Source organism: Scyliorhinus canicula, chromosome 5 (genome assembly GCF_902713615.1).
Source record: "Scyliorhinus canicula chromosome 5, sScyCan1.1, whole genome shotgun sequence".
NCBI lineage: Eukaryota > Metazoa > Chordata > Chondrichthyes > Carcharhiniformes > Scyliorhinidae > Scyliorhinus > Scyliorhinus canicula.
The window spans coordinates 38,231,894-38,256,811 of record NC_052150.1 but is presented as its reverse complement, the minus strand read 5'-3'; the positions used below and the strand labels follow the sequence as shown (position 1 = coordinate 38,256,811).

At 50.8% G+C, this 24,918-nt stretch overlaps 1 protein-coding gene across 3 annotated transcripts in view; it reads right to left on the bottom strand.

Annotated features, from left to right (window-relative positions):
- Positions 1-21,672: 21,672 nt before the first annotated feature.
- The window catches only part of LOC119965605 (hepatocyte cell adhesion molecule-like), a 157,793-nt gene continuing 154,547 nt past the window's right edge, over positions 21,673-24,918 (bottom strand). For all 3 annotated transcript variants that reach the window (XM_038796390.1, XM_038796391.1, XM_038796394.1), the window contains one exon: positions 21,673-21,828. In XM_038796390.1, the coding sequence (XP_038652318.1) occupies positions 21,746-21,828 (83 nt within the window). In that variant the 3' untranslated portion in view covers positions 21,673-21,745. The remainder of the gene's footprint in view (positions 21,829-24,918) is intronic.

The following is a 24,918-nucleotide window of genomic DNA, read 5'->3' as shown; positions in this document are numbered from 1 at the left end:
CAATTTTCCTTCCCAAGACCTTTTCTTGAAGGGTGGACAAACTGATTTCAGAATTTGTTTAGGTAGGCAAAATGCCGATGGTTAGTAGGGCCCAATTGCACAGAAGGAGGTGGGAGGAGTGGCTAACGCTCCCTAACTTGCTGCACTATTATTGAGCGGCGAATGCCGAGAAGATGTGACAATGGTGGGTGGAAAGGTGGCGATTGGAGGAGGAATCGTGCAGGGGGATGAGTTTGAGGGCTCTGTGGGGAAAGTCAGTGGCACAGTGGTATTGTCGCAGGACTAGTAATCCAGAGACCCAGGATAATGATCTAGGACCCCCGGTTTTGAATCCTACCATGGCAGATGATGGAATTTAAACTTAATAAAATATCTGGAATTAAAAGTTGAATGATGACCATGAAACCATTGCCGATTGTTGTAAAAACCCATCTGGTTCGCTAATGTCCTTTAGGGAAGGAAATTTGCCATCCTTACCTGGCCTGGCCTACATGTGACTCCAGATCCACAGCAATGTGGTTAACTCTTAACTGCCTTCTGAAATGGCCCATCAAGCCACAGTTGAACCACTATGAAAACACAAAAAAGGAATGAAATTGAACAGACCACCCGGCATCGAACCAGGCACCAGAAACAACAATGGCAAACCTAGCCCTGCCGACCCTGCAAAGTCCTCCTTAATAACAGCTGGTGGCTTGTGTAAAGTTGGGAGAGCTGTCTCACAGATTAGTCAAGAAACAGCCTGGCATAGTCATACTCACAGAATTATACCTTACAGAGAATGTCCCAGACACCACTATCACCATTTCTGGGTATGTCCTGTCTCACTGGCAGAACAGCCCCAGCAGAGGTGGCGGCACAGTGATATAAGTCAGGAGGGAGTTGTCCTGGGAGTCAACATCGACTCTGGGGACAGCACGATGGTGCAATGGTTAGCATTGCTGCCCCACGGCGCTGAGGTTCCAGGTTTGATCCAGGCCCTAGATCACTGTCTGTGGGGAGTTTGCACATTCTCCCTGTGTTTGCGTGAGTTTCCCCCCACAACCCTCACGGTAGCATGGTGGTTAGCATCAATGCTTCACAGCTCCAGGGTCCCAGGTTCGATTCCCGGCTGGGTCACTGTCTGTGTGGAGTCTGCACGTCCTCCCCGTGTGTGCGTGGGTTTCCTCCGGGTGCTCCGGTTTCCTCCCACAGTCCAAAGATGTGCGGGTTAGGTGGATTGGCCATGCTAAATTGCCCGTAGTGTAAGGTTAATGGGGGGATTGTTGGGTTATGGGTATGTGGGTTTAAGTAGGGTGATCATTGCTCGGCACAACATCGAGGGCCGAAGGGCCTGTTCTGTGCTGTACTGTTCTATGTATAACCCAAAGATGTGAAGGGTAGGTTGATTGGCCACGCTAAATACGCTTAATTGGAAAAAATGAATTGGTTACTCTTTAAAAAAAAACATCGACTCTGGATCCCATGAAGTCTCATGGCTTCAGGTTAAACATGAGCAAGGAAACCTTCTGCTGATTACCATGTACCGGCCACCATCAGCTGAATCAGTACTTCTCCATGTCGAACACCACTTAGAGGAAGCACTGATTGTGGCAAGGGTGCAGAATATGCTCTGGATGGGGTCTTCAGTGTCCACTACAAAGAGTGACTCAGTAGTACCACCACAGACCGGCTGGCCGGTTCCTAAAGGACATAACTGCTAGACTGGGACTGCAGCAGGTGATGAGGGAACCAACAAGAGGGAAAAACATACTTCACCTCATCCTCAACAATCTGCCTGCTGTAGATGCAGCTGTGCATGACAGTATCGGTAGAAGTGATTCTGGTAATGTGCATATATGCATATCTGTCTATAACAGTATAAATGTATAAAGCTGGTCATCAGTACATGTATTGACAGTTATGACTTCCTGCCAGTAGGTGGAGCCAGATGTACATCAGGTGACTGACGAGACGCGGCATTTGGTAACAGGACGGATAATAGGAACGTTGCATTTTACAATAGCTCTCAAGGAACTTAAATATCTTTGTTTGTACATAGGCCTGGTGGTTACCTGCCCATGTGTTTAATAATAAATACTTGTTCTAGCTGAACATACATGTTCTATACATGTCTTCATGATCAAGGGAGCTATAGAACACAACAGTGACCACCGCACAGTCCTTATGGAGACCCATCTTCACATTGAGGATATACTCCATCATGTTGTGTGACACTACCACCATGATAAATGGGATAGACTTCGAACAGATCTAGCAACTCAAGAATGCTGATGGACAATTATCCATGAGGCGCTGTGGACCATCAGCAGCAACAGAATTGTATTCACCACAATCTGCAACCTCATGGCTCGGCATATCCCCCACTCTACCATTACCACCAAGCCAGGGAATCATCCCTGGTTCAATGAAGAGAGCATACCAGGAGCAACATGAGGCATAACGAAAAATGAGGTGTCGACCTGAAGCTATCACAGGACTACATCCTGTTACCATAAGCAGCAAGTAATAGACAGAGCTAAGCAATTCAACAACAAAAGCATCAGATCTAAGCTCTGTAGTCCTGCCACATCCAGCCATGAATGCTGATGGACAATTATACAACTCATTGAAGGAGGAGGCTCCACAAATATCCCAATCCACAATGATGGAGGAACCCAGCACAAATGTGCAAAAGACAAGGTTGAGGCATTCACATCAATCTTCAGCAGCAGTGCCGAGTGGATGATCCTCTGTTCCCTCAGTTTCCTCTGGAGGTCCCCAGCATCACAGATGTCAGTCTTCAGCCAATACAATTACCTCCACATGAAATCAAGAAATGGCTAAAGACACTGGATACTGCAAAAGCTATGGGTCCTGACAAAGGTGGCCACTCATCTCTTCAGCTCCCCACAGAAGCCCTCCCACCAGGTCCACGTTTTTAAAAAGGAGTACTAATCGACGCCAACGTGAACACTTGTTGGGGAGGCCACTGAATGATGGGGCGCCATTGAATAAGGGGTGGCTCTCGTTAATTGTATGGAAATAAGATTTAAGCAGTGATAATCGGTTTCTTGCCATGCTACGATATGGAGGGACCGCCATATGAGTAAAGATTAAACAGGTTGGAGCTCAGAAAAATGGGTGGGGATTGAGCGGTTTGGGGATCTGTTCATTGACGTCAGTTTTCCAAGCTTGGAGGAGTTGGAGGAAGAATTTGAGTTGCCCATCGGGAATGGGTTCCGGTATTTACAGGTGAGGAACTTTGTTCAGAGGCAGGTAAATTCCTTTCCTCACCTGCCGTCCCAGGGGTTACAAGACAAGGTGTCAATAACAGGGTAGGGGAGGGGAAAGTGTCGTAAATTTACAAGGGTCTGATGTATTGGGAGGGAGCCCCAATAGGAGTATTGAAGCACAAGTGGGAGAAAGAGTTGGGTCGGGAGTTGGAGGCTGGGCTGTGGGAGGAGGCTCTGAGGAAGGTGAATGCACCCTCGCCATGCGCTTATTCAGTTTAAGGTGGTCCACAGGGCACATATGACTGTGGCCAGGATGAGCAGCTTTTTTGAAGTGGTGGAAGACAGATGTGGGCAGTGTGTGGGTGGACCCGCGAATCATGGCCACATGTTTTGAGAGTTGGGAAGTGGGGGGCAGGATATTGGGAAGCCCTGTTGGTTTGTTTTGATTTGTGATATGTTAGTTGTGTGAAAATAGAAATGCCTCAATATTTTCTAAAAAAAACTTGCCAGGATTGGGACCTGGCAAGTCCCGGCTGGGACTTACATGTTGTTTGCCACGTTGCTACTTTTACAAAATGCTTGCCTAAATAAACCTTAGTTATTTAACCTTCTCAGGACTCCTGAGATATTATACTGACCACTAGGAAAAACTACAGCTGCAACTCTGGACGTTCAGACTGCGTTTGAATTCCTCAGCACAAAAGCAATGTCAGAGCAAGTTTAAAAATGTCACATTTTGGAAGACTTGAGGCTCTCGACGCAGGCGCATGGGTCAAATAGGCTGAATGGATGTGGTATTTCTTTCAGGTGAATGCAATTACAAATGACTGACAAAAGGTAATATTCCTGACCGCCTGCAGAGCCCCAACCTTTAGTGTGATCAAATCCTTACCTACCAATTGGTCCCAGATTCAAAGACTTTTGATGAGCTGGTAGTATTTGTGGCAGACCATTATGACTCCAAACCATCGGTGATACTGCAAAGGTGCAGGTTCAACATGTCTGGGCAAACCTTGGAGGAGGGGCAGCACGGTAGCATGGTGGTTAGCATAAATGCTTCACAGCTCCAGGGTCCCAGGTTCGATTCCCGGCTGGGTCACTGTCTGTGCGGAGTCTGCACATCCTCCCCGTGTGTGCGTGGGTTTCCTCCGGGTGCTCCGGTTTCCTCCCACAATCCAAAGATGTGCGGGTTAGGTGGATTGGACATGCTAAATTGCCCGTAGTGTCCTAAAAAGTAAGGTTGGGGGGGGGGGGGTTGTTGGGTTACGGGTATAGGGTGGATACGTGGGTTTGAGTAGGGTGATCATTGCTCGGCACAACATCAAGGGCCTGTTCTGTGCTGTACTGTTCTATGTTCTATGAATCAGTCACAAATTCCTGATACGCCTACGCAAGCTGTGATGCACCTCAGGTTCTGCTCTGTCTTTCTGCTGACAACGCACTGACTCCTGACCTCATGCCTGAGTGTGTCTTTTGTTTGGACCATGTCTGTGTCCAGTGAGTGATGGGGCTTGCATTCCAGGATGTTTGTTACTTTGGGTTTCATGGGCTCCCACTGGTGGGGTCTCCTGGGGGGCTTGTAGGAGGGTCCGAATCCAGAAGGGGAGAAATACCCATCCTATTGGAAAGCGTTAAATGGCAGGTGCATTGCATTTTTCAGGTGTGACATTTTAATGGTGAACATTTCATATAACAAATATCCATAGAATCTGTACAGTGAAGGAGGCCATGCGGCCCATCGAGTCTGCACCGGCCCTCTGAAAGAGCACTCTACCTAAACCCAATCACCCGCCCTATCCTCATAACCTCACATCTTTGGACACTAAGGGGTAATTTTAGCTTTTCCAATCCACATAATCTGCACATCTTTAGAATTTGGGAGGAAACCCACGTAGACACAGGGAGAACAGGCAAACTCCACACAAGATGCCGATGCTGCATGATTCGCGCTTGCCAGGATGTCCCAGGTCCAGTGGGCCATTGATTGCACACATGTCACCTGAGAGCACCGTGGCATCATGGAGTGTCGTATATTAACAGAAAGGGGTTCCGCTTTCCAAATGTACAGATCCTGTGTGACTGTTGGCTCAGAATCTTACACATGCGAGCATGCTACCCAGGAAGCCTTCATGATGGTTACATTCTGAGGCAGTCAAAGTCCTACAGTGCAGGAAGCCAGTTTGCACCAATCCTCTGAAGGCACACCCATACCTGGTCCCACTCCCCCATAACTCCACCTAACCTGCACATTTTTGGACTGTGGGAGGAAACTGGAGCGTCCGAAGGAAACCCATGCAGGCAGGGGGAGAACGTACAGACTCCACACAGTGACCCAAGGCCGGAATTGAACCCAAGAACCTGCTGCTGTGAGACAGTAGTGCTAATGGCTGTGTCACCATGCCAGGGTCTTTGAGCTGACGGGTGGCTCATGGGGAACAATAGATAATAATCTTTATTATTGTCATAAGTAGGCTTACATTAACACTACAATGAAGTTACTGTGAAAATCCCCTAGTTGCCACACTCTGGCGCCTGTTCGGGTACACTGAGGGAAAATTCAGAATATCCACATCACCTAACAAGCACGTTTTTCTGGACTTGTGGGAGGAAACCTTCGCAGACACGGGGAGAACCTGCAGACTCCGCACAGACCGTGAGCCAAGTTGGGAATAATCTGGGACCCTGGCACTGTAAAGCAAAACTGCTAACCACTGTGCTATCTGTTGAGATCATGGATGATGAAGCCAGTGTGGAGGCCCCAGAGAGAGGCAGTGTCATGTTACAATGGCGGCACGGTGGCACCGAGATTAGCATTGCTGCATCACAATACCAGGGAACCGGGTTCGTTTCTGACCTCGGGTGACTGTGTGGGATTGAGAGGCAGCTGGAGTGAGCTCCAGAAGCATCTGTGTCATTTGACGCTGCCAGTACTGCTGCTATTATCTGCACCATGGTGTTGAAGCCCTCAGTAATGGTCCTCTGTGACTGGGCCAAGTTCTGGAGTGTCTCAGCAATGTCCACCTGTGTCTGGGACATATCCCTCAGTGAGTGGGACATGATGTTGAGGCCCTTAGGCATGGTTGCCAGTAACTGAGCCATGCCTTGGACACCACGATCTATGACTCAGCGATGGTGGAATGTGCAGGTGATAAATGCGACGCATTGTCGGTGTTCTCCTCAGTGTTCTCCTCCAGGGTGGTATCTTGGGTGATGGAGGTGGAAGGCGATTCCAGATGGCCCGGCCTCATCAGATGGTGAAGACAAGGGACCTGGATTCAGTCAAAGGGGAAGACAAGGGTCTGGGAAATCAACAACTCACTTGAGACAGGTCATCTCGATGAAGGTGCAGTGGATCCTCACTGGTGCAGGCCAAACTGCTGTCGGTCACTGCTCACTCCTCGTCCATCCCCGTGTTCTCCAGGCCCTTTCCTCATAGGAGATGAGGACTCGCAACTCAGGACATCCCCTGCCCATCATCTCCCTCTCTCTTATTATGGGCTATCTTCTCCTGAGGGGACCAAAACAGGACATTATAAGCCACACATCTGATGGGTCAGAGGGTCTAGAGGAGGTGTCATGTGTGGCACAGCACCTAGAAAGAAAAGGGTTATGATGATGAATTCCGAGGGGTTTTGAGGAAGAGACTGGGAGGTTGAGTGCTGGGAGGATGCGAGTTGGCTGTGAGTGGAATAATGGTGGAGAATGTAGTGGTGGCAGGTGAGACTGATGCCAGGAGAGAGGTGGTAACTTAACTGTACAGCTCGTAGGAGGTCATCCATCTTCTTCCTACATTGGACGCCAATCTTCCTTGTCATGCTGCTGGCACTAACTGCAGCTGCCACTGCTTCCCAAGTCGGACTAGTTACATTGCTCTGGGGACTCCTACACCTGGAGGTACAGGGTGCTCCACCTCTCCTCCATTGGGTCCAGAAGCCTGGCCAGGTCTGCATCCAGAAAGCAAGGAGCCGGTCTCCGAGCTTCCATCCTCCTGGCTTGACTGCGAGTGACTTTTGACGGTCCATTTTAATGCAGTTCCCCCTTGTTAGCAGTAAACAGCTGAGCCTGGAGTCGGGCAAATGAGATGCCTGGGGACTCTGGCTCAATGTGATTCACGTTGGGGATCAATTAGTCTACTCAATAATGGAGAAGGGGGTAGTGAAGGCGGTTTACGAAGCTATTTTGGAAGAGGAGAAGGCACCATTGGAAGGGATCAAAGCAAAGTGGGAGGAAGAGTTGGGAGAGGATATGGAGGAGGGGTTCTGGTGTGAGGTGCTCCGGAGAGTGAATGCCTCCACCTCGTGCGCGAGGTTGGGGCTGATACAGCTGAAGGTGGTATACACAGCACACCTCGCGAGGATGAGCCGATTCTTTGAAGAAGATGTGTGTGAATGTTTGGGGGGTGGGGGGTGGGGGGGGGGGACACGCTAATCACGTTCATAGGGCAGCACGGTAGCATTGTGGATAGCACAATCGCTTCACAGCTCCAGGGTCCCAGGTTCGATTCTGGCTTGGGTCACTGTCTGTGCGGAGTCTGCACATCCTCCCCGTGTGTGCGTGGGTTTCCTCCGGGTACTCCGGTTTCCTCCCACAGTCCAAAGATGTGCAGGTTAGGTGGATTGGCCGTGCTAAATTGCCCTTAGTGTCCAAAATTGCCCTTAGTGCTGGGTGGGGTTACTGGGTTATGGGGATAGGGTGGAGGTGTCGACCTTGGGTAGGATGCTCTTTCCAAGAGCCGGTGCAGACTCGATGGGCTGAATGGCCTCCTTCTGCACTGTAAATTCTATGTAAAATATGTTTTGGTCCTGTCCAAAGCTGGAGGATTACTGGAAGGAGGTTTCCAGGGTAATTTCTAAAGTGGTGCATGTGAAACTGGACCCGGATCCTCGGGAGGTCATATTCGGGGTGTCGGACCAGCCAGGGTTGGAAACGGGTACGGAGGCAGATGTTGTAACCTTCGCCTCGTTGATCGCCTGAAGGCGGATCCTGATAAGTTGGAGAGCAACCTCTCCACCCTGTGCCCTGGCGTGGCTGGGGGACCTGTTGGAATTCTTGACTCTTGAAAAGGTTAAGTTTGAACTGGGGGGTAGGATGGAGGGGTTCTACAATTCATGGGCATTATTCATTCTGCACTTTCAAGAACTGGATAACATCCAACATTAGTTGGGGCAGGTGGGTGGGAGGGTTGGGGGAAGGGGGGCTGTTTGTGTTAATGGCGACTATGGGTGATCCCCAATTCCTTTTTTTCATTTGTTTGTGTGAACATGCGGGCTAATGTTTGGTGTTTGGTGGGCGGATGGGATCGTTGTTATTGATATGGGGATTGACATATTTGTTACTTATTATTGTTTGTTGTTGGTGGGTGTAAATTTGGGAGAAAATGTGAATAAGGAGAAAAAATATATATATTTTTTTAATTGTCTACTAAATGTGGGTGGATTATAATCTGGATCGAGTCTATCCGCCCCGCATTTCCCACCTAAAAGAACTCTTTGTCATGTTTCAGGAAAATCGCACCCATAAAACATTAGGGGTTTAGACAGGGTAAATGTTGTTGGATGTTTCCACTTGTGAGAGAGTAGGGTCAGAGGGTATAGTCACAGAATAAGGCCGTGCACATTTAAAACAGATTTAAGGAAGAATTTCTTCTCTGAAAGAGTGGTGAATCTTTGGAATTCTTTACCCCAGGAAGCTGTGGAGGCCGAGTCCTTGAACCTTTTCAAGGCTGTGATCAGTAGGTTTTTAATCAGTAGGGAAATTAAGAGTTATGGAGAGAGGCAGGAAAGTTAACTTAGTGATAGATCGGTCATGATCAAGCTTGAATGACTGAATGGCCTGCTCCTTCTATTCTTATTTCTCATGGTCTTATGGATTATAATTCCCAATGCTTGCTTTTATAAAAGATCATGCAATGAAATTAAATATTTCTTGCTAAAAGGGAAAATAAATAAGAGGCACATGATCAGTGAGGGAGACTTTGGCCTGAGTGAGACAGAGGCCAAGTGAGTATATTTGAGAATTTGGTTCCAAGTGGGAATTTGGTGCATTGTGGAAGACAGTGTTCATTTGTTTTTGCTTTCTAACTTTCTCAGTCTTCAAGAAGTGGTCTTATCCTGCTACAGGAGAAGAAGCTACTTATTTGGTACTGTCTGGGAAGCGATTAAGGTTTATTCTATTGTTAAAGTTCAAAATATTCTAGCAGCTAGAGGTAAAGTTAATAAAATATATAGAAACAAAAATATTGTGTTGTAGTTCATTAGAATATATTAAGGATGGCAGGACAGGTGATGTGTCACAACTACAGCATGTGGGAGCTTCTGGATGCTAGTTTGATCCAGGACAAAAATGTCTGCAGTAAGTGTTCAAAATTCGAGCAGCTTTGGTTAAGTATTAAAGATCCGGTGGAGTGTGGATCGTACCGCCCAATTTCCTTATTAAATGCGGATGCAAAGATTTTGGCCAAGGTTCTCGTACTGAGGTTGGAGTAGTGGCTCCCTCAGGTTATTCAGGGGATCAAACGGGGTTTGTGAAGAGTAGGCATTTGATGTCTAAAGTGTGACGGCTTTTAAGTAAACAATATATATACTTTTATGAAAGGCACTTTGCATATCTACATAGAAATAACAGAAAACCCGACACTACACAATACAAAGAACACAGGCCCACAACACCTCCGATACCAAGCCTACAACACTCCCCGCCTCCTTATTTCCTCCCCCTTTACCTACGCCTCTGATGTGACCATCAATTCACTCGAGACACGAGAGGAAGTAAACTGTGGCTTTAATAGACTTACAACTGAGCCTGCCTGCGACCAGAAGAACTGAGGGCAGACTCACAAGGCTGCAGCACTTTATACTTCCAGTAGTGGGAGGGGCAATGGGCGGAGCCAAGGGTGGAGCCCTGTACAAGCTCCTCATCTCCCCCCGTGGGCAGAGTCACGCAATGGCTCACAGACAGAGCCCACAAGGACACAATGCTATACAGTCTGAATTAAGCAATATACATTCACCACATTCACCCCCTGTAAAAAAATCAAGTCCGGCGGGGGTGACGAATCTACAGATTGAGCCGGTCTGGTGGCCGAGTTGTCCGTTGGGATCGGCGGAGCACTGGGGTTGCAGCCTCTTCGGATGGCTGTGTGATGACGGGTGGTGTGGATCTGAGGGTGGACTCTGGGCGTGGCTCGTTCAGAGCTTCGTTCCTGACCGGTGCGACGGGCGACGCAGGAAACCTGTAGGCGTGGGGGCGCAGGGCGTGGGGGGTCGGGTGGGGTGTAGTGTGAGGGGCACCTCAGCGGTGGTGGTGGTGGTGGATCCTGCAGGTGCCAGGTCCCGGAGGGAAATGGTGCCCTAACGGCTATCGGGGTGTTCTATAAAGGCGTAGTGTGGGTTCGAGTGTAGCAGTAGTACCCTTTCTACTAGTGGGTCCGTTTTATGTGTCCAGACGTGCTTCCGGAGGAGAACCGGGCCCGGTGTCCTCAACCAAGATGGGAGCAAAGCCCCCGTGGTAGTGCCCCTAGGGAAAACAAATAATCGCTCGTGAGGGGTCTGGTTAGTGGCAGTGCACAGGAGGGACCTAATTGCATGGAGCGCGTCGGGGAGGACCTCCTGCCAGTGGGAAATCGGGAGATTCCTGGACCGTAGGGTCAGTAGGACGGTCTTCCAGACCGTCGCGTTCTCCCTCTCTACCTGCCCGTTCCCCCTGGGGTTATAGCTGATAGTCCTGCTTGAGGCAATGCCCCTGTCGAGCAGGTACTGACGCAGCTCATCGCTCATGAAGGACGAACCCCTGTCGCTGTGTACTAAGCTGGGGAAGCCGAACAGGGTGAAGACACTGTGCAGGGCTCTGATGACTGTATGGGAGGTCATATTGGGCACGGGATAACAAACGGAAAACGGGAGAATTCGTCTATGACGTTGAGGAAGTACACATTTCAATTGGTCGAGGGGAGTGGCCCTTTGAAATCGATGTTCAGGCGTTCAAAGGGCCGGGAAGACTTTACAAAGTGGGCCTTGTCTGGTCTATAGAAGTGCGGTTTGCACTCTGCGCAGATCGGGCAGTCCCTGGTGATGGCTTTTACCTCCTCGGTGGAAAAAGGCAGATTTTGGGCCTTGATGTAGTGGGCGAGCCGGGTGACCCCCGGGTGGCAGAGGTCATTGTGGATAGCTTGTAATCGGTCGTCTTGCGTGCTGGCGCATGTGCCGTGGGACAGGGCATCTGGGGGCTCGTTGAGCTTCCCCGGCCGATATATGATGTCATAATTATAGGTGGAGAGTTCGATCCTCCACCTCAAGATTTTATCATTTTTTATTTTGCCCCTTTGCGAGTTGTCAAACATGAAGGCAACTGATCTCTGTTCGGTGATGAGGGTAAACCTCCTACCTGCGAGGTAGTGCCTCCAGTGCCGTACGGCTTCCACAATGGCTTGAGCTTTTTTTTCGACTGAGAAGTGTCGAAGTTCCGAAGTGGAGAGGGTTCGGGAGAAGAAAGCTACTGGTCTCCCTGCCTGGTTCAGAGTGGCGGTGAGAGCGACCTCTGAGGCGTCGCTCTCCACCTGAAAGTTGATCGATTCATCCACCGCCCGCATGGCGACTTTGGCAATGTCCTCCTTGATGCAGTTGAAGGCCTGGCGGGCCTCGGCTGACAGTGGGAAGAGTGTGGTCTTAAATAGTAGGCGGGTTTTGTCCGCATACTGGGGGACCCACTGGGCGTAATAGGAGAAGAATCCAAGGCACCTCTTGAGGACCCTGGAACAATGAGGGAGAGGGAGCATACGGTCCGGGTCAGGGCCCAGGACTCCGTTTTCCACGACATAACCGAGGATGGCTAATCTGGTTGTGCGGAAAACGCATTTCTCCTTATTGTATGTGAGGTTGAGTTTCTAGGCGGTTTGGAGAAATCGGTGGAGGTTGGCATTGTGGTCCTGCTGGTCATGGCCACAGATGGTAACGTTATCCAGGTACGGAAACGTGGCCCGCAGCCCATACTGGTCCACCATTCGGTCCATTGCTCGTTGGAACACCGAAACCCCATTCGTGACGCCAAAGGGAACCCGGAGGAAATGGAAGAGGCGGCCAACTGCCTCGAACGCCGTGTAGTGGCGGTCCTCCGGGCAGATTGGGAGCTGGTGGTATGCAGACTTCAGATCCACCGTGGAGCAGATGCGGTACTGGGCGATCTGGTTGACCATGTCTGCAATTCTGGGGAGGGGGGTACTCATCAAGGTGCGTGAACCGGTTAATGGTTTGGCTGTAATCAACCACCATCCGGAACTTTTCCCCGGTCTTGACGACCACCACCTGAGCTCTCCAGTGGCTATTACTGGCCTCTAGGACTCCCTTACGTAGGAGCCGCTGGACTTCGGCTCTAATGAATACCCTTTCCTGCAGGCTATACCGCCTGCTGCGAGTGGCTACGGGTTTGCAGTTAGCCGTGAGATTAGCGAAGAGTGGAGGGGGGTCGATTTGTAGAGTGGCTAAGCTGCATATCGTGAGAGGAGGTAGGGGTCCGCCGAAGCTGAGTGTGAGGCTTCTAAGATTGCATTGAAAATCGAGCCCGAGTGTGGTAGTATGAAAATGAAATGAAATGAAATGAAAATCGCTTGTTGTAACGAGTAGGCTTCAATGAAGTTACTGTGAAAAGCCCCTAGTCGCCACATTCCGGCGCCTGTCCGGGGAGGCTGGTACGGGAATCGAACCGTGCTGCTGGCCTGCTTGGTCTGCTTTAAAAGCCAGCGATTTAGCCCAGTGAGCTAAATCAGTCCCTTCTAGGGGTATTACGGTACCTTGGAAGTGAGCTGCTACTGGTGCAGAGGACTCACTGCCCATTGGCCCGGGTAAGTCATGTACCTCTCAGCCGATTGGCTGAGGAAGTCATGTGCCTCTCAGCCGATTGGCTGAGAGGTAGGTAGCTCTGCCTACAAGGTGGGATGTAAGAACCCGTGCGTCCCGGCAGTCGGCCTTTCTTCTGTACGTCTGCTGCCGGGCACACATCTTGTGCATTAAAGCCTATCGTTTGGATCTTATCTACGTTTTGTGTTCATTGATTGTGCATCAATTTAATGCACAAGTTTTTAAAGGATGGAGCTTCGTATCAAGCCGGACGACTAAGCCCGCACGCAGCAAATGCAACAGCAGCATTTAAACACTGGTTGGCGTGTTTCAATAGTTACTTGAGCACAGCCGAAAACCCCCCGACGAGGGAACAAAAACTGCATATCCCCCACTCATGCGTTGGCACCGCCGTGCACACGCTCATAGAGGACACAACAGACTATGACACAGCCATGGACTTGCTTAAAGTACATTTCATCCGGCCGGTGAACAAGGTTTACGCACGGCACTTGCTGGCCACGAGACAGCAATTCCCTGGTGAGTCTTTACACAAATTCTACCAGACCCTCCTTGTTCTGGGGAGAAACTGCGCCTGCCCACAAGTTTCTGCGGCCGAGCACACCGAACTTTTAATCAGAGACGTTTTCGTTGCGGGTATGCAATCTTCCCAGATCCGCCACATACTCTTAGAAAAAGAAACTTTAAGCCTCGCCAAAGCATGGGCCCTCGCCTCCTCTCTAGATGTCGCTAATCGCAACGCCCGCGCGTACGCTCCCGACCGCGCGACGGCCCCCTAGGCAGAAAGGAACGCGACCCCCTCACCCCTGCAGACTCAGACCCTCCTCAGGCCTGCGCCACAGGGCGCCCCGATAAACCCACGGGGCCCCGCTGCTACTTTTGCGGCCAGGCCAAGCACCCCCGCCAGCGCTGCCTGACCCGCACCGCAACCTGTAAAGGCTGCGGCAGGAAGGGCCATTTTGCTGCCGTTTGCCAGTCCAAGGCGGTCGCTGCAGTCCCGAGCAGCGACCGCGGGTCGCCCCCCCCCCCCCCCGTGCTCCTCAGGGGGCCCTTGCGGCCCGCGGACCTCGCTGCCCCCACCGCCACGAGTGATCCCTGGGCGCCGCCATTTTGGGCCCCCGACGCCACGTGCGATCCCCGGGCGCTGCCATTTTGGGCCCCCGACGCCACGTGCGATCCCCGGGCGCTGCCATTTTGGGCCCCCGACGCCACGTGCGATCCCCGGGCGCTGCCATTTTGGGCCCCAGACACCACGTGCGACCCCCAGGCGCTGCCATTTTGTTCATCCCCCACCATTTGCGGCCGATGGGCGCCGCCATCTTGGATCGGCACCGAGGATCGCAGCCGGATGACGACTCGGAGTTCCTGCCACGACGCGCCTCAGTAACGTTGGATCAGTCACAGCCCTGTCCACGGCGACTCTACCACTTTTTAAGGGTTACCTTCGGTGTCACAAACGGAGTCTCGGTCTTCCAAAGGGAGATGGGCCGAATGGTCGATGTCAACATCTGCGGCCACGACCAGCAGGACCGCGACACCAACCTCCGCAAATTCCTCTGTACCGCAAAACTCCTTAACCTGACCTACAATAAGGATAAGTGCGTGTTTAGCACCGACCGTCTAGCCATCCTCGGCTATGTAGTGCGTAACGGAGTGATAGGCCCCGACCCTGAACACATGCCCACCCTGATGGAGCTCCCCCTCCCCCACTCCCTCAAAGCCCTCAAGCGCTGTTTGGGCTTCTTTTCCCAGTGGGTCCTCAATTACGCTGACAAAGCCCGGCCACTCATCCAGTTCACCACGTTTCCCCTGTCGATGGAGGCCCGCCAGGCCTTTAACCGCATCAAAGCAGACATTGCAAAGGCCACGATGTGCGCTATCGACGAGTCCCTCCCCTTTCAAGTCGAGAGCGACGCGTCTGATGTTGCTCTGGCGGCCACCCTCAACCAAGCGGGCAGACCCGTGGCCTTCTTCCCCCGTACCCTCCACACTTCCGAAATCCGCCATTCCTCGGTCGAAAAGGAAGCACAGGCCATAGTCGAAGCTGTGTGATATTGGAGGCACTATCTGGCCGGCAGGAGGTTTACCCTCCTCACAGACCAACGGTCAGCGGCTTTCATGTTTGATAACGCACAGAGGGGCAAGATAAAGAATGATAATATCTTGCGGTGGAGGATCGAGTTGTCCACTACGTCTACGACATCTTATATCATCCTGGGAAGCTAAACGAGCTTCCCGATGCCCTGTCCCGTGGCACCTGTGCCAACGCACAAGTGGACCGCCTCCGAACCCTCCACGCGGACCTCTGTCACCCGGAGGTCACCCGCTTTTTCCATTTCATAAAGACCCGCAACCTGCCCTACTCCATCGAGGAGGTCAGGACAGTGACCAGGGAATGCCGCATCTGTGCGGAGTGCAAGCTGCACTTCTACCGCCCTGAACAAGTGCATTTGATAAAGGCTTCCCGCCGCTTTGAATGTCTCAGCATGGACTTCAAAGGTCCCCTCCCCTCCAACAACCGCAACACGTACTTCCTCCAAGTGATTGACGAGTACTCCCGTTTCCCTTTCGCCATCCCCTGCCCCGACATGACCACAACCACCATTATCAAAGCCCTGCACACCATGTTCTCCTTGTTCTGTTACCCCGCATACATTCATAGCGATCGGGGGGTCCTCATTTATGAGTGACGAGCTGCGTCAATTCCTGCTCAGCAGGGGCATCGCCTCCAGCAGGACGACCAGTTACAACCCCCGGGATAACGGACAGGTCGAGAGGGAGAACGGTACGGTCTGGAAGACCATCCTGCTGGCCCTAAGAAATCTCCCAGTCTCCCACTGGCAAGAGGTCCTCCCAGACGCCCTCCACTCAATCCAGTCACTTCTTTGTTGCATATGGAACACGCTGTCCGTGATGTGTATGTTGCAGGGCTTCGGTCTAACTACGTGTGCCAGCGCCTCCTTGAAAAAGGGGCCCCGAACTTGGAGGACATGGTAGCGCTAGCAACCTCAATGGAGGTTGCGTTTCAAAGTCTGAACTCGTTCCCCGCAGACCACGCGACCCCATCATGGACCCCCGACCAGCGACTGCCCCAGGCCTGCGCCGTGCGGCCACCAACCCACTATGGAGCGCCGGCATGCCATTTTTGCGATCAGCCCCAACACCCACGGCAGCACTGCCCGGCCTGCAATGCGACCTGCAGCAGATGCCGTTGAAAAGGACATTATGGTAAGGTATGCCTGTCTAGATCGAAACCCTCTAACTCTCCCGCTGTCCAGAGCAATCGCTCCCCAACTCGCAGGCCCGCAGATCCCGTAATGTTGCAGCGTGTCTGCCGACTCCGCCCGACCTGTGCGACTCATGGGGGCCGCCACCTTGGCAATCCTTCCCCACGCGGCCGGCCATGTGCGAGTCATGGCGGCCGCCATCTTCCTCGCCGCCTGCCACGTGCGATCCACGGGGGTGGTCATCTTGGACACCATCTTCTTCATTGCCCGCCACGTGCGATCAAAGGGGGCCGCCATCTTGGCCATCACCCGATGTTCATCTCGACGACTACGACCTACGCGGACAGTCATCACGGGGCCACTCCAGCGCTGCTGATCGAGCCACTGACTACTCGCAACTCAACGCAGTCACTTTGGACCAGTCGCGGCCAAAGCACCTCAGGAGCTTGATGATGTCCGTTCTGGCCAACGGATACAAGGCACCGTGTCTCTTCGACTCCAGGAGCACCGAGACCTTTGTGCATCCAGACCTGGTAAGACGCTGTTCGCTCCCTATTTCCCTGCACGGCAAACTATCTCCCTTGCCTCGGGTTCGCACTCGGTCCAAATACAAGGACGCACCGTTGCGACCCTAACAATACAGGGCGCCAGCTACAATTTCCAGCTGTACGTACTCCCAGACCTCTGCGCCCCACTCTTACTCGGTGCTGCACAATCAATGGACACGAAACGTAGATGAGATCCAAACGATAGGCTTTAATGCACAAGATGTGTGCCTGGCAGCAGACGTACAGAAGAAAGGCCGACATCTGGGACGCACGGGTTATTTATTCCGCCTTGTCGGCGGAGCTACCTACCTCTCAGCCAATCGGCTGAGAGGCACATGACTTCCTCAGCCAATCGGCTGAGAGGCACATGACTTACCCGGGCCAATGGGCAGCGAGCCCTCTGCACCAATAGCAGCTCACTTCCAAGGTACCGTAATACCCCTAGTCATGCTACCACATTCACCCCTTGTTGAAAAAGAAGCGGGGGGGGGGGGGGGGGGGGAGAAGGTGGACATGAGGGGGGGGGCGTGTCCCGTCAGACTGGTAGTATGCCTAGAGATGTTTAGGTCGTACCGTTGCATCGGTGGCTGCCCACTGACTATGTGCAAAAAGAACACAGCAACTATGTACAGTGTATAAAATTGGGGGGGGGGGGGGGGGGGGGGGGGGGGAGAGGAATGGGGAACAGGCAAGGAACAAAAAAAAACACAAGAGTCCGTCCGCAGGCAGAAGTCCACCAGTAGGTCACATCGATTCAATCAGTCGAATGGGCGCCTTCGATGTCCTGCTTGACCTGCGCAGCTGTGCCGGCGATGTCGGGAGTGGTGGTCGTCCGTGACTCCGGGAGCGATGATCCTGTTCCTGTGTCCGTACCCCTGGTCGGACCTAGCGGGAGCCAGGCCGCGGGAGGGGATTCCTGTCCGCTGGGCCATGGGGGCGTCGGTGGGGCCGGGGAGGGGGGGGGGGGTTGCTGGGGGATGTTGGGGTTGGGGGGAGGGTGCTGGTGCTGGGGGGTGTGGCCGAGATCCGGCGGGTGCCGGGTCCCGAAGGGAGACCGTGTCCTGTCGGCCGTCGGAATACTCCACATACGCGTATTGCGGATTCGCGTGGTGTAGCTGGACTCTTTCGACCAACGGGTCCGACTTGTGCACCCGCACGCGTTTCCGGAGCAGAATGGGCCCAGGGGTATCCAGCCAGGTCGGGAGCGGGGTCCCTAAGGAAGACTTCCTGGAAAAAACAAGAGGACGTTCGTGAGGCGTTTGGTTAGTGGCGGTAGGGAGGCAGTTACAGCCTGAAAGTTACATTCCCGTGCAAGGGCTTTTAGATCGCGCAGGTAGTCCTCTAGCGACTCTGCGGGGCGCGCGGGTAGCGAAAATATGCCGTGCGTAGACTTCATTTACAGGCCGCACGTATAGTCGGTCGAGCATAGCGAGGGCCTTGGTGTACGAGTCGGTACTGTTGAGTTGCGTAGAGATGCGATGGCTCACCCGTGCGTGCAGTGGACTGAGTTTCTGAGTAGTAGCGGAGGTAGTCGACGCAGCCAGGTAGGCCTTGAAGCACCGAAGCCAGTGTAGAAAGATTTACTTCGCTTCTGCAGCCTGCGGGTCGAGTTCTAGTCGATCAGGTTTGAGGGCTGATTCCATAGTGGTTTTCTTAAATCTATTAAATTGATGTGTCCATCAATTCACTCGAGACACGAGAGAAAGTAAACTGTGGCTTTAATAGACTTACAACTGAGCCTTCCTCCGACCAGAACTGAGGGCAGACTCACAAGGCTGCAGCAATTTATACTTCCGGTAGTGGGAGGGACCATGGGCGGAACCATGGGCGGAGCCAAGGGTGGAGCCCTGTACAAGCTCCTCATCTCCCCCTGTGGGCAGAGCCGCGCAACGGCTCACAAAGCCCACAAGGACACAATGCTATACAGTGTGAATTAAGCAGTATACATTCACCACACCCTCTTACAAAGAAAAAAAATCCTAAACCCCTCCCCGCTGACACCTTAATTCACCTTGAAGACGGGGGAGACATGGTGATGCAGTGGTTAGCACTGCTGCCTCACGCCGCCAAGGACCCATGTTTGATCCCAGCCCCGAGTTACTGTCCATGTAGAGTTTGCAAATTCTCCCGTGTCTGTGTGGGTCTTACCCGAACAACCCAATGATCTGCAGGGTAGGTGGATTGGTCACGCTAAATTTCCCCTTAATTGGAAAAAAATAATTGGGTACTCTAAATTTAGTTTTAAAAATTCACCTTGGAGAAATCGATAAATGGCTTCCACCTCCAGGTGAACCACTCCTCTGTGCGCTTAACACAAACTTAACTTTTTCCAAGTGCAGGTATTCTGCCAGGTCACTCACCCACACCCCTGCCTTTGGCGGTTCTAAGTCCCACCAACTCAACAAAATACGTCTCCGGTCTATCAGGAAGGCAAAGGCCAAGACATCGGCCTTTCTGCCCACCTGGACTCCCGGATCTTCCGACACTCCAAATATCGTCACCTCCAGTCTCAGGGCCACCCTCACATCCAGAATTCGGACACAACAGCCGAGAAACCCTGCCAGAACCCCCTCAGTTTTGGACACACCAAGCCTCACAGGCACAATCCTATGGTTATCACATATCCCAATATGCCCTTCAACCCAAAGGGTTGCCTGCATTGGTTCCAAACTCCACCACCAGGCTCACAGGATATCATACCGACAAAAAAGGAAGGGGCGCCAACAACAGTGCCCTCAAACTCGTCCCCCTGCATGACGCAGCCTCCATCCGGCCCCTAACCGATCCCTTCTCCTCTTCTGTTAGAGCTAGTCACCATTAGTTGCTACGGAGGGGGAAGGAGGGAGTTGGGGGGGTTTTGTTGGGGGTATTTTTGAGTTGGGAGTGGGGGGAAGGTTCTGAGTTGTTTGTTATTGTTTCCTTGTTATGTATAAAATTGAAATTATTGAAGAAAAATATAGTTTTAAGTATTTCCTGGTTCCCAATTATTATTTCCCCAGTCTCATTCTCTCAGGGACCTATGTTCACTTGGTTTCCCTCTTCTTTTTTATATATTTAAAGAAGCTCTTGCTGTCCATTTTTATATTACTTGCTAGCTTACCTTCATAGGTTATCTTCTCCCTCTTTTTTTTTGTCATCCTTTGTTGTTTTTTAACCTTTCCCAAAACCTCTGGCTTACAACTGATTTTTGCCACATTGTATGTTTTTTCTTTCAGTGTAATATTCTCCTTAACTTCCTTGGTTAACTGTGGCTGATTTATCCCCTTCCTTGAATCCTTCTTCCTCACTGGGATACATCTTTGTTGGGAGTCATGAACTATTTTCATAAATGTCTGCCATTGTTGTTCAAAGGCCCTTTCTACTAAACTTCTTTTCCATTCCACTCCAACTCTTCTCTCGTTCCTTTAGAGTTCCCCTTACTTATGTTTAGCACAGTTGTTTCTGACCCAGGTTCCTCACTTTCAAACTGAATGCTAAATTCTACCATGTTATGGTCATTGTTTCCTAGGTGATCTTTTACTCTGAAATTGTTTATAAAACCTGCCTCATTACACATTACCAAACCAAAGTATCCTGACTCCTTGTTGGATCCACACCATATTGCTCTGGGAAACTATCCCAAATATACTCAATGAATTATTCTTCATTGCTACCACTGCAAATTTGATTTTCCCAACATACAGGAAGATTAAAGTCACACATGATTAAAGTACTGCCTTTTTAATGCACCCTCATTATCTCTGATATATTCTCCGTCCTATAATATTGCTACTGTTAGGGGGCCAATGGACTACTCCCACTAATGTCTTTTCCCTTTGTTATTTCTTACCTCTACCTGTCACACTCTGGGTATCATTATTTAAATAACTGCCTTGTAATGCTGCCATATCATTCTCCTTTGTAAGCCTACATATCCCCTGTCCAGAACCATCCCCCCACTCTATTTAGTTTAATGCCCTCTCTACTTCCCTAATTATGCAGTTTTCAAGAACTCTAGTCCCAGCACAGTTTAGATGTAAGCCGTCCCAACAGTACAACCCCCACTTTCCCCGGTACTGACGCCAGTGCCCCACAAACTAAAACCCACTTCTCCCACACCAATCTTTGAGCTACATATTCATCTCTCTTAATTTTATTGTGGCTCAGGTAATGATCCAGAACCTTGGAGGTTCTGTTGCCTAGTTTAGTGCCTAGATCCTCAAACTCCCTGTGCAGAACCTCTTTCCTTATTCTATCTATGTCATTGGTACCTACATGGACCATGATAATGGGATTCTCCTCGTCCCACTGCAAGTTCTTTTTCAGCCCGGAGCAGATGTCCTGAACTCTGGCACCAGGCAGGCAACACAGCCACCTGGACTCTTGCTGCAGAGAACAGTGTCAAACCACCTCACTATAACTTCCCATACTAAACTACCTTTTTAGGTGCTCCCCCCACTTGAATGGCTTCCTGTACCATGGTGCCATGGCCAGGCAGCTCATTCACCTTGCAGCCCCCACTCCCATCCAAGCAAGCAAAAAGCATCTCAAACCTGCCGGATAGTTGCAGAGGCTAACACTGCCTCCCTCCCCTCCCCTGCCTCAGCTGCAGTCACACCCTCCTGTCCCTGACCACTTTCCAAACAAGAATATTCTATCCTAAGGGATGTGACCACCTCCTGAAACAAAGTGTCCAGGTCCAGATGTGTCGTAGTGGCCTCAGCTCAGTCTCCAGTTCAATGACAGAGCCGAAGCTCCTCAAGCTGCAGACACTTATTTCAGATGTGCTTGCCCTGGATAACACCAGTATCCTTGAGCTCCCAAGTGCTGAGTTGACATAATGTGAGAACAGATTCAGTGCCCCTGAATTCTCAATCCTAGGGAAGAGAGGTGCGGTTTTTACTTGTAGTTTACCTCATAACAGTTTACAAAAGAGCGAACGTTCCTCTTTGTGATGATCTTTGTGATGCAGTCCTAGAAATTCTTCTATATTTAGGCCATGACATCACTGTAAATAGAAAACATAATTGATGTGTTTGATGAGGCAGCACATTATTAGCATCTAGACTGAGTAGTTTTAGGGATAGTTCCGTCGTTGATGTGACAGAGAGTTGTTTTCTTGAACAGGGGTCACCATTGGAGAATTTGCCAAAGTTACAGCAAAGCTCTAAAATATACATTTCTATATGTTCCAACTCAATGAGCAGCACGGTGGCGCAGTGGTTAGCATTGCTGCCTCACAGCGCCGAGGTCCCAGGTTCGATCCTGGGTCTGGGTCACTGTCCATGTGGAGTTTGCACATTCTTCCTGTGTTTGCACATTCTCCCCACAACCCAAACGATATGCAGGGTGGGTGGATTAGCCATGCTAAATTGACCCTTCATTGGAAAAAATGAATTGGGCACTCTAAATTTGAAAACAAATGTTCCAACTCATGTCTCAAATGGAAAAAATAAATCAGAGGACTAAAATTATTTATAGAGACACACTGATTGTCCAGTTACCTATAACAGACTTGATTATTCATCATCCCATTATCGTCAATTCTAATTATCTGCCAGGAAAGATTTAATTATGGAATAATGACTTGATTTTACCTTTGAGGTGCACCGAAAGCCAGCAATGCAAAAGCGGATATAACCCTTTCCCATCAAGATCGCATTGTTCACGCAATATTATGCTGGATGGCCGATTATGGCTTATCCAGAGTGAACCTGACTGTCGGTTGGCTTTTCAGTGTGTTGGGTTGGGAATGCTTCAGACACTGGGTCCAATTGGAACCTGGCAGCAGCTTTAAAAACTAAAGAGACAATTCCCTAAAGGCTGCCAGGAGTTGTGAGAGAGGCTATGGGAGTTGTCATCCAGCAATGGCTTCAGCTCCTGGTGGCGATGGAAGTTGGGAGGGTAAGTTGGGTGGACACACTGCCCCGTTTCTCAGATGAGTGCTGGGAGTCCGGGTTGAGGAGGTGAGTGCCAGGCAGAAAATCCTTATTCCCAGGGACAGAAAGAGAGATAGAAAGAAAAGGCCATTCCACCTGACCAACAAGGCCTGGACAGAGGTCGCCATGCAGGTCAGTAGACATGGTGCATTGCTTTGCTTATGGCATCAGTGCCACAAAACGTTCAATGATCGTCTGCGGTCAGCAAGGGTATGTGCAGAGATGGCATGGACTTGTATGGAGAAGTATATTCAGTGTCTGTTCTGCCAAGGATGGGATCTCAGCCCTTGGCCTCAGTGCAGTGCAGGGTGAAGTGTGCCACAATCACAAGGCCTCCTAACTAGCTGTGGGGCAAGTTAGAATCAACCTTCAGGGAGATGGAGCATAAATGAGGTCTTCTATTTTTTCACTGTACAGCCACCTTTCATTGGTTTGGGACAGGGAAAATGTAGGGATTGAGGAGTCTGGAAGATTGGCTGAATGATATGATACTTTACCTATGGTTTAATTCAGCTGTTGCCTGATTAGTCTGTGAAAGTGCTCGCCTGATTTTTGTCACATGTCCCTGTTTGTCAGTGAGGAGGACTTGAAAAGGCTTACCTGGACTGGGTATGTTTTTATCATGCCTAGGTGAATCCATTTATTCTTACTATACTTTTCAAAGAGGTTTAGTATGAAAACCACATTGCTGTGTGTCTGGTGTCCTGTATAGGCCTGCCAGATAGCAGATTTATTTTCCTGAATGATACTAGTGAACTGAATAGGTTTTTCAACAATCCAGTCATGATCATCATCAGCAATTTAGATGCGCGAACACATGTGCCCTCTTGACCATGTGCCCATTTAACCCTCGAACATTCCAGGTGATCAGCCTAGTTGGGGGGCTCATTGATCCCCCCACCCCTCGGCAATCAGCCATCGCCTTTTTTGGGCTCGCCTCCAGCCCATGCTCCGCACCTCCACCGGCCCACCCCCAGGCAGCCTCCGCCCCCAACCTCCTCTCTGTCCCTTGGCCCAAGTCCCTCCCTCGTCAGCAGGGTAACAACACGAGTAACAACACTCTGGAACCCAACCCCTTTGATAAACCGAACATACGCACACCCCCACTGCGCTTCCGTGAGCTAGCCCGCCCAGCTAGCTTGGTGGCCCCCATCCCTGGCGCCGGATAGTCTCCCACCTATAGTTCCCCCCCCCCCCACCCTCCCCCCCCCACTCATACAAACATACTCCAACATCAAACAATCCCCACACATTTGCCAGACATAAAAATACCAAAAACTAAACAAGCACAGCTCCATCCCCCAACAGTGCAAATGAAAACCTTAACTCACTCAAGCTCTGCCACTGGTTCCAAATCAATACAGAAGGCATTACAAACAGCTTCCACAAAACGAAAAATGAGAAACGTTTTTTTAAAGAACAGAGAAACAAAAAGAGAGAGAAAAAAAACACCAAAAACCCCCATTAAAGCTTCAGCAAAGTCCAAAAGGTCTCAGTCCACCACCAGTCCTTTCCTTTTCACGAAGTCCAGTACGTCCTTAGGCGACTCAAAATAAAAGTGCTGTTCCTCGTACGTGACCCAGAGTCGGGCCGGATACAACAGTCTGAATTTCACCGTTTTCTTAAAGAGGATCGACCTAATCTGGTTGAAGCCTGCTCTTCTCCTGGCCACCTCCACACTCAGGTCTTGGTAGACCCGCAGGTTACTATTGTCCCACTTACAGCTCTGTGTTTGCATGGCCCACTGTAGAATACGCTCCTTATCCAAGTACCTGTGGAATCTCACCACCATTGCCCTCAGTGGGTCTCCCGTTTGTGGCTTCCTCGTGAGTGCTCTGTGAGCCCTGTCCACGTCCAAAGGTCGGGAGAATGCCCCATCCCCCAGCAGCTTCTCAAACATATCTGCGATGTATGCCCCAGCGTCCACTCCTTCGGACGCCTCCGGGAGCCCAATGATTCTCAAATACTGCCGGCGGGACCTATTCTCTAGGTCCTCCACCTTCTCCAGGAGCTTCTTCTGCTGGTCTCTCAGCATCCCCATCTCCAACTCCACCGCAGTTTGATATTCCTCCTGCTCAGCCAGCGCCTTCTCCACCTTCTGGATCGCCCCACCTTGGGCGTCCAATCTAAGCTCCAGCCACTCAATCGACTCTTTTTTC